General features: G+C 48.1%; 2 protein-coding genes across 8 annotated transcripts in view; one reads left to right on the top strand and one right to left on the bottom strand.

Moving 5' to 3' along the window:
• The window catches only part of LOC126531532 (methanethiol oxidase-like), a 157,928-nt gene that overhangs the window by 113,327 nt on the left and 29,276 nt on the right, over nt 1-15,325 (bottom strand). The window lies entirely within an intron of this gene.
• On the top strand, nt 5,480-9,864 carry LOC140218409 (uncharacterized). Its single transcript, XM_072288126.1, has 2 exons — nt 5,480-5,830; nt 7,820-9,864. The coding sequence occupies exons 1-2, from the start codon at nt 5,480-5,482 to the stop codon at nt 9,452-9,454; spliced, it is 1,986 nt and encodes a 661-aa protein (XP_072144227.1). The 3' UTR covers nt 9,455-9,864.

Genomic DNA, 15,325 nt, shown 5'->3' on the forward strand with positions numbered 1-15,325 from the left:
GTCCCTCGGCGAACGCTTCGGAGTTAAACTGACGCGCACAGATATTGCAGAGTTCCAACTGCTGCTGTCTCAGGCAAACCACGACAACAATGCGACAGAGCCGCTGACCGGTGGATTCGACGTGCTCGGCCAGCTCTTCCCGAGAGCATCGCTCGACAAGTGGCGGCTTCACGTGGACGACGTCTGCTCATGCCGCTGCAGCGACACCATGGTCGTCACAGTGAACGACGCGAGTGCCATCCGGACGCTCTTCGACATACTCGAGTCACCGCGCTTTCACGCACATTCAGTAACGCACCTCATCGTCGAAACCGCGGTTGCCCTGTTCGAGAGAGAGTTCCTGTTGGACAGCGTCCCGGGCAGAGGCACAGCGCTATGGACCGATTTCTGCGACTCGTCCACCGGTGGTCTCTTCGAGCTGTGGGGGCTGGTATTCGTGCAGAAGCTCACCAACAAGGAAAAGGACGACGCACTCCGCTCCCTCTACGTCTCCATCTCAGGAGCGGTTATCGCGGACGCCACCGACGTATTCGCGAGTCCTCAAGACGCCAAACAAGCGCACGCCTTGATCTCACGACTGCGGTTTCTCTTGCCCACGCAGGTGTCGCACTGGTACCATATTTTCCTGCCGAACCTGACGGAAGACTATTGCTTCAACGTCATCGCCATCGCAGCGTTTCGGCGAAAGGTCACCCTACATGACTTCGAAGACGTTGTCGGCTGGATGTGGTTGTGGCACAAGGAACACGACATGCAAGCGAACCGTCTGGGCGACCTCATCGCAGTCTCGCCCGCAATGTACGCAAATATGAGGTTGGAAGCTCGCCAAGAAACCTATGTAAACGCGGCTCTTGTGGGCGTCCAGATTGCCAGTATCCTATGGCAGGTCCTGTTCAGGCACCGCGGTTGGAGCAACGCGGTTTCTCAACAGCTCCAGCGACACGCTCACTGCATCGGCGATCACGTGAAACACGAGGACCCCACCTATGTCCAGCACCCGCTGCTGTCGCTGCGGTCGACACTGCGTGCAGTGGCGGGCGCAGGATGGCACCGGCCGGTCAAAATGTGGGGCTTCTGGAAGCTGTCGCCCAGCCAGCTCTTCTACATGCTGTTCTACAGGGAGTACGTGTGTCCCAACAGTGTCCACGACAGGCTTTACGAGGAGCGGGCCCGGAGCACGCATTTGATGCGGCGTGGGCTGGACTTCTGCAAAGCGTTTCAGTGTCATCCACTGCCGATAGATGCCGCGGCAGGATGCATACACGACCTGTCGGTCTCAATCCTGCCCGCGTGACGACGTGTAAGGTCAGCCCGTAATACAGGACGCGGCGCTGTATGGACATTCACAAGCGCCCTATACTCGCGTCATTTGAATGCTTCGATGCCAGTTCATTATTTGCGGCTTGAGCATATGGTTCAGGTGGAAAAACAAGACTTGAAAGGAAGTGCTAGACCATGGCGAGGAAGTTATAATTTAGGTCATTACTTGAGGCAGATATCACGATTATTGATTTTTCCCTGCACTTTTCCTATGACATGGGAGGGGATCTGAAACCGTATACGATTAAAAGTCCGTACATTTTTTATACATGTATTTAAGATATGCCACATACCGCACGTAACCAAAACTCTTTGGCGACGTGAAAAGCCAAGAACTGAATCGAACCAACAGCAATGCGCACACATTTTCTTGTGATTGTTTTTAATTGCTGTTGTTACCAGTCCAAATTCGCGATAACCGCTGGATATGCTTAAAGCAAACTGGAGCGAACAAGATCGACTGGGTACGCGAAGAGGCTAGAGAGTTATTAGCCTATATAATTGCGTGGCACACCTTATCACAATTTCCTTTTCCGAATAAATCATGTTTCCTTGGGGGCACGCTGGAAGTCTTATTTCCCGCACAGTTTAGTGTACGAAACTTTACGTGCAGATATCTCGTGTTTGTAAACAAGAGCACTATCACGTCTCAAGTGCGCATGTGCATGGACAGAACTCGCCTGCAGCTCTTTATTCTGAAGCCTTTTGAACTGGTGACGGCAATTCACTACTTAGGCAGTGTGCTTTCACAAAGAGTACGACCAGCAAAGGGCACCATAACCACCGGAAACAAAAGTAGGCAATAGTAGTGCACGGGAACGATAGGCGCATTATTGTGGATGAGGCCAATAACCCCTCATCTTGGCACAGACGTTCAGTGTGAGATAAGAAGATCGGTCAAGTTGTTGACTACTACTACCGGCAGTTGATGCTGGATGTCCCTTGACAATTGTATGCTTATGTATATTTGATTTACTTTTCTTTTCTTTTTCATTTTTTGTACCTTCCTGCCTAAGGTATAAGGTGCTCTATATTTCGGTCGCGAATGCAGAGGCGGCTCCAGTATGGTCGTACAAACATGCCACTACTCCTTCCGTCCTGCCTCTGTCGAAAGATCTGCAGTGTTCTCAAAATTTTGTGTGAATAGCGTTTAATTATTTGTGTTAGGCTTTCCGGATTTTTATTCGTGCATAACTAGTAGTACCGTGCAATGCGATCTCTGCAAGAGAGCACAGAATACTAATTTAATATATCGTAGGTCTGGGCTGACAGCACATTTCCTTGTCAATTTTGTTTGTTTGTTTTCACCTCCTTCACGTAGCAGCACGTGTGGAAAAAGCATTCGCAAGTCATACTGGCACTGTGCAGCTTAACCATTTTTTACCTTAGAGAAGTACTGCACGTTTACTCCATATGGTCATCTAAGTCTTGCACGGGAATTGCAAGACTGGGCTTGTTTTACGCAAGACTGTGCTCTTATGTGTAGAACAGATTTGCATAATGCTGTACATACTTGAATGCCTGTAAACCAATACGACGTTATAGTAAAATGCCCCATTTTTAGAGCCAGCTAACGACTGCTGTATATACACCGATAAATCTAAAGACGAAACATTTCTATGTGACGGCAAAAATTCGCATGCAGTGTCATTACAATTTCCATCGCAATAAAAATGAAACACGTGCTCCATATTTCTCATATTCGATATAATACATGGCAACACACGCGCGATGGGTTACAGTGGCCTCATTGTGCGTGCGCATCAAGCATAGCAAACAATGCATATACGAAATAATTCGGCACCCACACACTGAAACACTGGACACACTCCAATCTCTTTTCAATACCATGTGAGCGGTGGGGTATATTCCACCGCCCTGGAAAACACCTATAGTCATCCCCGTTCTTAAATAAGGGAAAGACCCGGCCTTAGCCAGGAGCTACAGGCCAATAGCGCTAGCAATCTGTCTGTGCCAAGTTCTTGAAAAAATGCTCATTCATTATTAAAATGATAAAAATGATTATTATGAAAAAACCCTTATTCAGCTTCCTAAAAAGTAACAACAAAATAGACCCCCTTCAATGTGGTTTCCGAGAGGGAAGGTCGACAATAGACCACCTTGTGCGCATTGATGCAAACATTGTAGATGCATTCATTCATAAGAAGTTTTTCCTTTGAGTATGTCTAGACCTTGAGAAAGCGTACGATACGACATGACGATTTGGGATCCTCCGCGATCTTTCCGCCATGGGCGTCCGTGGGAACATGTTAAACGCAATTGAAAGCTATCTGTCTAACCGCACGTTTCGCGTAAGAGTTGGTAATCCTTTATCTAAATAATTCACCCAAGAAACTGGTGTTCTGCAAGGGGGCGTACTTAGTTGCACATTATTTACTGTAAAAATGAACAACCTGCATATTGACACGTGTACATATCTTTATCGGGCAATGCACGTTTCGCAGCCTAACAAATGTAATCGCACAGCGCTGGACGCGCCTGCATGTATCCGAAGTCTCTGGAAAGTTATCGATGCTTCTATCAGGCTGTCTGTTGTCGCCGAATGTTGTGTTATCTGATTTTATAACGTGACGCGAATGCTGTAGAACTTTGTGGAAGGCACGCGGGTCCGAACGATTAGTCTGGAACATTCGACGACTGCTGTATAAAAGCCGACGCGCTTGACCCACTGATCAGATTTTCGACGATCGCCGACTGTGTTCGCCGCTCTCGTTGTGCTTTAAGTGTAGCCTGTTTTGTGGGCACAGGTTCGCCCAATAAAAGCTAGTTTTGCCTTTCACAGTATTACTACTGTGTTCTTTGCCGTCACAACCACGTGACAATATAGTCGTTCCACGCGCAATGTCTTATTCCGTTTTTGTTGACGATGTACAAGTAAGTCTCAAATCATGCAATATTGCTATCTGCGAACGACAAGTGCAGCTTGGGATAAACCAATTATAAAATTGTGCGGATCAAAACGGCTTCAAAATAAACACCCAAAAAGGTACCTGCGTACACTTCTCAAACAAGAGAGGATAGCACCACTGCGTAGTATTACAATCAAGAAAAATCAACTCTCTGTGAGCAGCCAACATATATTCCTGGGAATCACTTTAGACTGAAAGCTCACATTTATTCCCCATATTGAAAATCTGAAAATAAAATGTCTGAAAACAATGAAGCTTCTCAAACTTTTCTCACACACAACATGGGGTAGTGATCGAAAGTGCCTTCTGAACTTATGTAACAGTCTTGTCCGCTCCCGATTTGATATTCTTTTAATACCCTAATGGCCCCGAAAGACATCACATAGGGGGGGATACAATTCGCACATGATATGCCAACACAAAAGAACAAACAGCTGGAGACAACAATCAAGCACGGAGCAATACTTCATAATTCTGCAACACCAAGTGCGTTAAAAATTCTACACCCCGTCCACCATCTGGGCATCCGTCTCGCGACCGGTGCCTTCAGCACAAGTCCAATCCAGAGCCTCTACGTAGAGTCGCATCTTCAGTGGTCACTTCATCTGCAGCGGGCATATAGCAGTTTCACGTATGTTCTGCTCATATGTTACTCGCCGAAAATCCGACCGACCTAACCGTATTCACGGATATGCACTCAACTGCATCGCGGTTATTATTATTTATCGCGAGAATAGGATCTCGTGGGCATTGTTAAGCGGCAGGCCTAAGCGACGAAGCCGTTTGTTAGTAGTTTTGTCCTTTCGGCGTACTTGGAGCGATACCACAGCCCATGCGGTGGGTCGCCTTTAACGAGCCATTGAGCACAGTCTGGGGCGACAGGGCGGGAAGATTCTGAGCTTCATTTCGTTCATCTTCGAGCAACCCTGCATGATTTATCCTCTTTTTCTTCCATAGCTATTTATGAACTCTTATTTATTTATCTATTAATTATACATATATATATATATATATATATATATATATATATATACCGCCGCTTCTCGGTTCACTCCCTATTTGTGAGTATGCGCCATAGCCTGAAAATCACCATCATCATCATTAATAACAATATCACTATCAACAACATCGTAAATTTTACTGTCAACCGAGCCGCAAGAAGAAGCGACCACGAGCTGTTCACGCGAATACCGCCACGAGCGACCCTCTCGCAAAGACGGCGCCGAGGTATGACCGACACCGACACTGGACCAGCGCTGCGGACGCAGTCCAACGCTGAACACCCACGCGGCGGCTACAAGACGCTATTCGGCCCCGTTCCGCCGGAGTTCGTGTGCTGGTCGGCAATCCTGGCCACAGCGCTAGGCCTAACCGTGTGGGCGCTGCGCCACGCGCTCCACCGCGAAACGGACGAGCCGCCTCCGCGGCCGTCGACGCCGGGTTTCTGCTGCGAGAAGCTCGTCGTCGAGATGTACCGGCGCGCCAACCGCACCGTGGACGCATGCAACAACTTCCTGGACCACGCCTGCTATCACCGAGATGGACTCGCTGAAGCCAACGCTGAGCTATTCCATGCGGAGGTATGCGTGCGCTGCATAATATTAAAGAAAGTCAGCCGGCACAATAGCTCGAAAGAAAAAGAGTTGCAGTTTCGAAGCACCGATTGCGAGCATAGTAGTTTTCCTGGCCGTTAGACTTGTAAACATTCGCTTACTAACTAAATTAACAAAGATTGAATATGTAAGGGTGACCGATCGAGGACGCAGGAAGAAACAGACACAGCGCTGTCTTTGTGTGCCTGCTTCTTTCTACGTCCTTGTTCAGTCGCGCTTGCACACTCTATCGTGGATTCAGACCCACTAGCCCGTCAACGTGTTTTAACTAAATTAGCAAGCTCGGTGTCACGCGCACGCGCCGGTAAACATGAACACATCTCCCTCGATGAGCGCGGAAACTCGCAGTCGAAATGCTGCAGTGAGGAATCACGGCAGCATAAAACGAATTGACCTTCCAGCAGCTCTCGCTTCAACGCGAACGAAACGTCGAAAGCACAGCGCATACGAAGCTACCGGCACTATACGCGCCCTCTGTAAATATCGCGGATCATTCTGAAGATGAGGCCCTTGCGGGCGCGCACTTTGGCCACGTCGCAGATTGCTTTCAAGACACACGAGCGCCGGCAAAACGTCCCTGCGGCGTCCGCCATTCGCGTGCCCAACGCCGTAGTAGAAGCCGCGGCCCTCTTCGCTCTGTACGGAGCGGCGGGCGAGGAGGACATCGAGGCACCCTAGCAGTCACCCGAGACGCTTCCGGCCTGCGTTCCTTGCTTCCGCACGCGAGATTGAACCGCGTTCGCCGGCTCACCCTCACAGACTAACTCGCACATACAGCATACGGCGCACGGCGACGGTTTTATAGCCCTTGGGCTTTATACGGAACATCACGGCGGCGGCGACGCCACAAATGCGCCTGGAGTGTCCATATAATTTTTATCGCAAGAAAATGGCCGGCAGTTCACAGAAATTCTCTAGGCATGCGCGCGTTTTTCTTGCAACTGAGGCCGCGAAGTTCGTGAAAATCGGCACAAGTAAATGCAAACAGCGTGACATTATTTAGTATACTTTGGCAGCGACTCAGGCACCAAAGCAAGAATCCAAACTAGTCCGTGCGTTGTCGATTCATCGAGGCCTCCGCGTGCCGACGGTGTACGCCGATCTTGTATGCGTACACCCCGCGACACACTCCGGGTTCGGTGGCCCGAACCATCGGAACGCCCTGGATCCGGCTGTGGTTCCAGCGCTGGTTCCCCGCTGCCCCTGTGCAGATACTGCGCCGCCCGCTTTATTGTAATATCAGGTGCTTTCCAGAGGCTTGGTGTGTCGGTATTTTTATTTTCACATGCCAAATGATCTAATAGGATCAAATTACACTACGTAAAAACAAATCGGTTAGACCTAGGAGCACTTAGAAACAAGCTGATCGGCACCTGCCCAGCCCTTCCTGGCGGCCGGCAGAATAACTGCACCGCAATAAAAGTGTCTTGCCTGTGTGCACAACCGACGTTTGATGGAGAAATATAACATATGACGTCCTTATAAAATACATTCACATCGCATATTTCGGCCGCGTATTCACGTATCTGAGATACCTGTCCCGTGTATCTAACGCTTCGCTGCTCTCAGGGTGTTGATGGATGCGCTATGACTTTCTTGCTATGCGATAATGTTTGAAAATAACTGCTGTCGCCTGGAGCAAAGGCAGTGCAATATACGTTGTGGCTCCACGGAAGGGTATTTAGCATGGCAGTCCACCGTGTATCATTCTCCCGAAAGGTGTACTTTTGCTGCTTTCATTTCGGCTGCTTAACAATGCTGAAAAGCATTCATAGTGTTATTCGTAGTGAAATGCGTCCTCAGGGTACAGTTCCGAATTCTGCTTGTGTTGCAACTAAGGGTGTACTAATTTCGTACTAACTGTGGAACTCCAATGTCATATGACAAACGCTTCCACCCGCATTTGCTTAAGATTTTTCCGCAGCGACTCAGCGATAGCATTCTCTCTGCTTGCAGGTCTTGTATCCGACACTGCAGGGAACCTTACGAACGCCTGCAAGCGACGTTCTACACGCTTACTACCTCAGCTGCTTATTTGTTCTCGCAAAGGGACTGTCACCCACAAAGGAAGCCGTCAACGATGTTGCCGACATGTTCTCCAGGTGGAGTGGCAGAACCGATTATCCAGTAGTCGACACCGCCGGTATACTGGAGATCAAGTACGGAATATCACTCACTTTCCGCCTAAAAGTGAACCTTAAGACTACCAAAAAGCCCTTCAACGCGATAATCTACCAAACGCCTGGATATGGAAAGTTTGGGAACATCCGGTGGAAACCGACTCGCACCCTCATCGACCACTCGATATCGGTCGTCAGCGAGCGCCTTGGAGTTAACGTGACACGCAAAAGCTTCTCAGATTTACGACTCCGGCTGTACCACGCGAGCGTGGTTACCGATAAAACAGAACCGTTACATGGCGGGTTTGACGTGCTCAGCCAGCTATTCCCGAGAGCATCACTCGATGAGTGGCGGCTTCACATGAACGACGTCTGCTCGTACCGCTGCAGCGACACCATGATGGTCACGGTAAATCACGCGGGTGTCATCCGGACCGTCTTCGACATACTCGACTCACCACATTTCCATGCGACATCAGTAGCCTTCCTCATCGCCGGAACCGCGGCTGCCCTTTTCGAAAGAGGGTTCCTGTTGGACAGCATAGCGGAAAAAGGCACCGCGCTATGGATCGAGTTCTGTGACACCGACACCAGTCACCTCTTCGAATTGTGGGACCTGGTATCAGTGCACCAGTTCACGAACCAAGAGAGAGACGACACACTCCGCTCCCTCTACGACTCCATCTCCGCGGCAGTCATCGCGGACGCCACCGACATATTCGCGAGTCCCGAAGACGCCAAGGAGGCGCATGCCTTGATCTCGCGACTGCGGTTGCTCTTGCCTACGCAGCTGTCGCACTGGTACCAGATTTTCCTGCCGAACCTGACGGAAGACTATTGCGCCAACGTTATCGCCGTCCGAGCTTTTCAGCGCAAGACGCTGCTGCACGCCGACGCCCGCGGTCTCGGTGATCTGAGTTGGACGCGCTTAAGGGGCTTGGATGCGTACGCCTTCCTCCTGGAGGACGCCATCGTGGTATCGCCCATCCTGTACGCAGATATCAGGGCCGAAGCCCGCCGCGAGACATACATCACTGCGGCGCTGGTGGGTGTCCAGCTGGCCTCTACTCTCTGGCAAGCCATGTTCGAGCACCCAGGCTGGAGCAAGGTGGTTTTGGAAGTGCTTAACGGTCACCTTGACTGTATACTGGGTCACGTTTTCTACGAGGATCCTACCGAGCTACCCTACCCGACGCTGTCACTGCGCTCGACGGTGCGCGCCGTGGCGGGCGCCGGGTGGCACAGGGCGGTCAGAATGTGGAGCTTGTGGTATATTTCGCCCAGCCAATTCTTCTACATGCTATTCTACGTGCGATACGTGTGCCACAGGCACGATCAGCTCAAGCAGCGATCCCGCAGCACGAACTTTATGCGGCGCTTGCCCGACTTCTGCGCAGCGTTTCAATGCCAGACGCTGCCGCGGGCGGCGAGTTGCATACACGATCTGAGGGTCGCGCCCGTAGCCGTCTGATGGCGGCGTTTGTCGCCTTCGTCCAGCATACACATGCGCAGTTCGTCAGTTAGTACGGGCTAGCGTACTGACTTCACACACAATAGAATATTCACTTCACTTCTTTATTGGTTGTTTCACGGATTCTCTCCGTGTAGGGGGCAGAGGTAAAGGCAAAATGCCTGGCAGAGCCTCTGCGCCCCTACAGTTCAAGGCAGCATGACATGTCATTCACATACATATTTGCTAAACATATCTTTAGCACACAGCACACAGCAACGAAAAATTCAATTATTGAGAGTACATGTCAACAAAGCATTACTTTTGCTTCAACGAGACAGATTTCGAAAAAGCAGAAGTTACATAAGCAATAAGTATTATATAACAATCAAATTGGCTTGCATCAGAAGTCAACAAAGAAAAGAAAACCATAGAAACACTTGCCCGAAAATAAATAGCATATACAGTAAATAGATCAATACATAGAAACATTTCAAATTGGCTTGCATCAGAAGTCAACAAAGAAAAGAAAACCATAGAAACACTTGCCCGAAAATAAATAGCATATACAGTAAATAGATCAATACATAGAAACATTTCAGAAAAGAACGAAGGTTTAGACTGATGCACAATGTAAATGCCGAAACAATGGCAAATATTATTTACAAGCGCTGCCCAGGTTAACGTTTTCTCTTCCTCGGTAGCGCTCTGCGAAAGCTGCTGGGTTTGTGTCCCCGACGCACTTAACGCGTACCTTCTCCAGGAGTTCCGAGTCTGGTCCCCCGAACTGGTGGATGAACCGGTAAATGTTGTTTTCTGCCTTGGCCTTGGTCGGATCTATGAGAGCCTTGCGGTTATGCCACGTCCTTGCTGTGTTCAAAGTTCCGTTGAGGGAGTCGCTGAATTGCTGCCAATTTCGCCTTGCCAATTGCGCCGCGTACTCCTCTGCTTTCGCTGTGACTGCTGCGATCTTTAGCTTTCTGTTGTATTTTTGTTTCTTCCACCTCTTGGTGAGCCCGCGTCTAGCTTCCCACAGCTTGAGCAGTCGTGGCGTCTACCTCGGGCGTCTGCGTCATTCGCGCAATTTCTTTGATGTACTTGCGCTGTTTTTCATTGAGCATTTTCCCCCACTCTTCTATCGATTGTATCCCGTTCTTGGCGAGATTCCTATCGCATGCCTCTCGAAAAGCGCTCCAGTCCGTAATTTTTGCCGATCCCAGCTGACGCCTTAGCCTGTCCGAAGTTTCTTGCGTCTTGAGTATGTAGGTTTTCTCGCGCGAGAAGAGGTCTACGCAGCGATTCGAAACACGACCAGAAACACGGCCGCGGTTGCAGACAAGATCAATAACGCACTCATCCACAACCTCAGTGAAGAGTTAGTCGCAGAATTAACCGACTTTCTCAACAAACACTGGGAAGCTGAGACCGTCCCCGAGGAGTGGAAGCATGCGGAGGTAGTCATGATTCCTAAACCGGGCAAGAAACTGCAAATTGAGAACCTCAGATCGATCACGCTCACATCGTGCCTGGGAAAACTGTACGAATGAGTGGTGACGCTGAGACTAACTACAACAGTACACGGAGGACAACGAACTGTATCCCCACAACATGTTCGGCTTCAGAGCAAAATTATCGACCCAAGACGTACTGCTTCAAATCAAAGAAGAAGTACTCGGGTACGTCCCCAGGAGCGGGGAGAATATAATAATTGCATTGAATATCAAGGGGGCTTTAGACAACGTAAGCCACGAGGCTATCCTCAGGGGCATGAACGACCTGAACTGCGGGAGGAGAGTCTACGGCTACGTCAAAGCCTTCCTTTCAAACAGAACGGCAACGATTGGCCTGGGAGAGCTACGATCAGAGAAGTTTCTTACTCCAGACAAAGGGACGCCTCAAGGGTCGGTCATCTCCTCTACGCTTTTCAACATAGCCGTGATTGGCTTGGCAAAACTGTTAAAAGAACATGTTCCTATGGGTGGGCAGCGCAACCCGGACGAAGGACGAGAGTAAGCCCACAACACGAGCGCAGACTAACAACTGGTTTATTATTTCAAGCAACGGACTATAATATACAGAAAATGTAAACACGTGTACAAGACGTGACGTTTACAAGAGTGTTAGCCTATCTTACCATTCAAAAAATCAGTTTCTTTATCCTGCAGAGTGATCGAAGGCTGGCTGACGCATGCGCCTGAGTTCACATGCATGAAGTAGGCCTCTACAATCTCGCGGTTAATTTGATGCATATTTTTACACAATATTTCCGTTTGTTCAAACATGGGTTTGCATTAGCAAACTCTACAATGCGCGGCCAGATTCGAACCTGTTTCATTCCTGATCGCACCTTGGTGCTCCCTAAGGCGGATGTTAAGGCAGCGTCCCGTCTGCCCAAAGTACATTTTGCTGCACGAAAGTGGAATGACGTAGACCACTCCCGCCAAGCATGCCAATATCTGCTCCGAGTGTTTGACGCTGTATGTAGTTTTGGACGCCATTTTAGGTCTATTGACAAGATTGCAAATCTTGTTTAAGGAGTTCTTTGCTGAAAAGATTACTTGAACACCATATTTCACGGCTGTCTTTTTTAAACCATGCCCCATCTGATGCTCATAAGGGATGACTGCATACTTTTAACTTTTTCGATCTGTCTTTGGGGTGCTTCCCCTTTCTTTATTTTCTTCACTAGCCCTTCACATATTGACACATTAATGGATTTAGGAAAACCGGCCTTCTCTAGACGATTGAGTTGTTGCGAAAAGCTCAGATTGGCGAGGTGATGGCATGACTTTCTAAGTGCGGAACCCAAACACGTCATGGCAATTCCTCTTTTCACAAGTTTTGAGTGTGCCGAGGCATAGTTTAGAATTGGTTTGCTAGTCCTGGGGTTATAATGCCAACAAATATGTTGCGCTGTTGATCTTAACTGCAAATCCAAAATCTGAATTTCATTATTACTGGGCAGTTCATGAGTAAATCTGAGACCCATTCCTTCTTTATCAAAAGCGGCGAGAATATCTCCAATAATTTTGGAACTGTTTTGGGAGCGGATAACTACCAGGTAGTCGTCAACAAACCTGAAGCACTTGATCAAAGTTCCTGCCAAGACGCTGTCGAGTGCCCGGTCAACGGTGCCGAGAAAGACCTCGCTAAGAATGGGTGCGACCTGAGAGCCGATGCAGACACCCCGCTTCTGCGTCATTATTAGTAAACGTCAATTACAGCATACTTACAGCATACAGCATTACAGCATACCGCAATTAGTAAACGTCAATTAGTAAACGTCACTTTACACGTGTTTACATTTTCTGTATAGTATAGTCCGTTGCTTGAAATAATAAACCAGTTGTTAGTCTGCGCTCGTGTTGTGTTCTTCCTCTCGTCCTTCGTCCGGGTTGCGCTGCGCACCCATAGGAACATGTTCAATCACCAACTCGCCCAGCTTGCCGTCTTAATTCAGTTTATTTCTTCTTCAATGGCTACTTTTCCTATCTTTAACCAAGTCCTTCATGACCCGGCCTACGTGGCCGCAACAATAGCTGTGTGTGAGTGCCGTGCAAGGGTGGCGTCTTGGCATCTTCGCCATGGTACTTGTGCAGAAGAACTTGTGGCTCTATGCGGAATTTTCCGCCCCTCGGTTGGGCACACCAGAAGGATTTGCACGATCTTGCGGTCCGAATGGATGAGCCAGGCCAGGTTGCTGAGAGACTGCCTCAAGTCCGTGTGCGGTTTTATGAAAGGAAGACAACGAGAGTGCCGTCGATACTACGAGTGGTCTAGGTCAAGCCAGTCTTCGCTGGAATTCCTCTGGAACAATGTCCGGCGCAACCTACCCCCCAGGGAGAAGAAACCGAAGCCCACGACCAAAGTGCCGAACCTAACCGATCCAGATAAGCACATGAACATTCTTGAATTAGGCCCAAAGTTCTGCTGAGAGCCGTGCCTAGACTCTGTCAATAAGATAGCCAGCGTTAGATTAGTGTCTAAACATGTAGAAGAAGATGAAAAATTCAGGTGCATTTCTGAGTGCGTTGACGTGTTAGTCAGACATCAAGGAAACCAGAATGGCAGAGCGCGAAAAATTCAACCCCTTGTGCAATTTTTAAGGGAAAACGAAGTGAAAGTACTGACTGCTGATAAAGAAGGGTACTTCGTCCTCCTAACGGAGGGGCAGTTTGCTGAGAAAGCCTCAGCCACTTTAATAAAAAGCTTCACGAAGGTACACGTTCAACCTAAGAAAGTCAAAGATCAAGCAAAGATGTTGCTAGATTGAACCTTGAGCGTCTATCTGGTGCAGTGAACAAAAGCCAGGGGTTGAACCTTGAGGTGTTCTTTACGATAAAAACGCATAAACCCGACCAACCTTTCCGCACAATTGTGTCTGAAAGAAACACATGGCAACACGTAGTTTCTGGTTATGTTCAGAAGAACTTAACAGGGCTCCAGGTAGAAGACCCATTCATAGTAAAAAAAAAACTCGGAAGATGTCATTAGGTTTTTACGAGAAGAGGTGTATCCAGCATGCACAGCGTTCAGCATCGACGTCACAGATTTATACTATTCCCTTCCTAGAAATCAGCTGATCAAGACAATCAAAGATTGCATTATGGAAAACGACGAGTTAAAGCTTAGAAATGATAGTGGCGTCCCGGTTGAGTCTTTTCTCGAACTCTTGGTTTTCTATTTAAATTCCACGTTCGTTATCTGGGATAATCAAATAATGATTCAGAAGCGGGGTGTCTGCATCGGCTCTCAGGTCGCACCCATTCTTAGCGAGATCTTTCTCGGCACCGTTGACCGGGCACGCGATAGCGTCTTGGCAGGAACTTTGATCAAGTGCTTCAGGTTTGTTGACGACTACCTGGTAGTTATCCGCTCCCAAAACAGTTCCAAAATTATTAGAGATATTCTCGCCGCTTTTGATAAAGAAGGAATGGGTCTCAGATTTACTCATAAACTGCCCAGTAATAATGAAATTCAATTTTTGGATTTGCAGTTAAGATTAACAGCGCAACATATTTGTTGGCATTATAACCCCAGGACTAGCAAACCAATTCTAAACTACGCCTCGGCACACTCAAAACTTGTGAAAAGAGCAATTGCTATGACGTGTTTGGGTTCCGCACTCAGAAAGTCATGCCACCACCTCGCCAATCTGAGCTTTTCGCAACAACTCAATCGTCTAGAGAAGGCCGGTTTTCCTAAATCCATTGTTGTGTCAATATGTGAAGGGCTAGTGAAGAAAATAAAGAAAGGGGAAGCACCCCAAAGACAGATTCGTACAAATAAAAAAAGCTATCGCGCAGACTTGCAGACGAAGTTCAGGGAAACATTCCAGCATGGTGCTTATAAACATGGCTACATTAAATCTCCTTCAAGACGTTATTAAATATGCTGAGAGACACTTGCCTGAACGAGATTCCGTGATTAGCTTTGAATGTGCCCGACTGTGGACGACGTGCAAACGTTTATCATTTGTGAACGTTCATAATTATGATTTACAAAACGTGAATGGTGTTCAAAATCATAATTGTCATGTTAGGTGATCAGCCATCCCTTTCAACGCGCGGGGAGTTGTAATCCATCCATCTGTCCGTCCGTCCGGTCCCATTTTGTCCGGTTCAATCCTATCAATCCATCCATCCATCGCCTTAATCTTTCTATCTTCCTTTTCTTTAAATGTATTTGCCCACTTGGTCTGACTCCTGACTAGTTAATTTCTTTCAACAATACTTACTTGTTAGTGGTGTGCGAATGTTCGAAACGGTCGAATATTATATTTTTAATGTTCGTATTCTATTGGAAAAATATATCTTTGAAGATAGTCGAATATCCGGTTGGATACAAATATCCGAATCAAATCGAATATAGTGCTGGCTGTGCGGAAACAAC

Source organism: Dermacentor andersoni, chromosome 5 (assembly GCF_023375885.2).
Source record: "Dermacentor andersoni chromosome 5, qqDerAnde1_hic_scaffold, whole genome shotgun sequence".
Classification (NCBI taxonomy): domain Eukaryota; kingdom Metazoa; phylum Arthropoda; class Arachnida; order Ixodida; family Ixodidae; genus Dermacentor; species Dermacentor andersoni.

What these genes read in the sequence shown, in the direction of transcription:
- LOC140218409 (XM_072288126.1), top strand. Translation starts at nt 5,480, where the DNA reads ATGACCGACACCGACACTGGACCAGCGCTGCGGACGCAGTCCAACGCT. An exon ending in CTGAGCTATTCCATGCGGAG is followed by an intron (nt 5,831 to 7,819) that starts GTATGCGTGCGC and finishes CTCTGCTTGCAG; the next exon opens with GTCTTGTATCCGACACTGCA.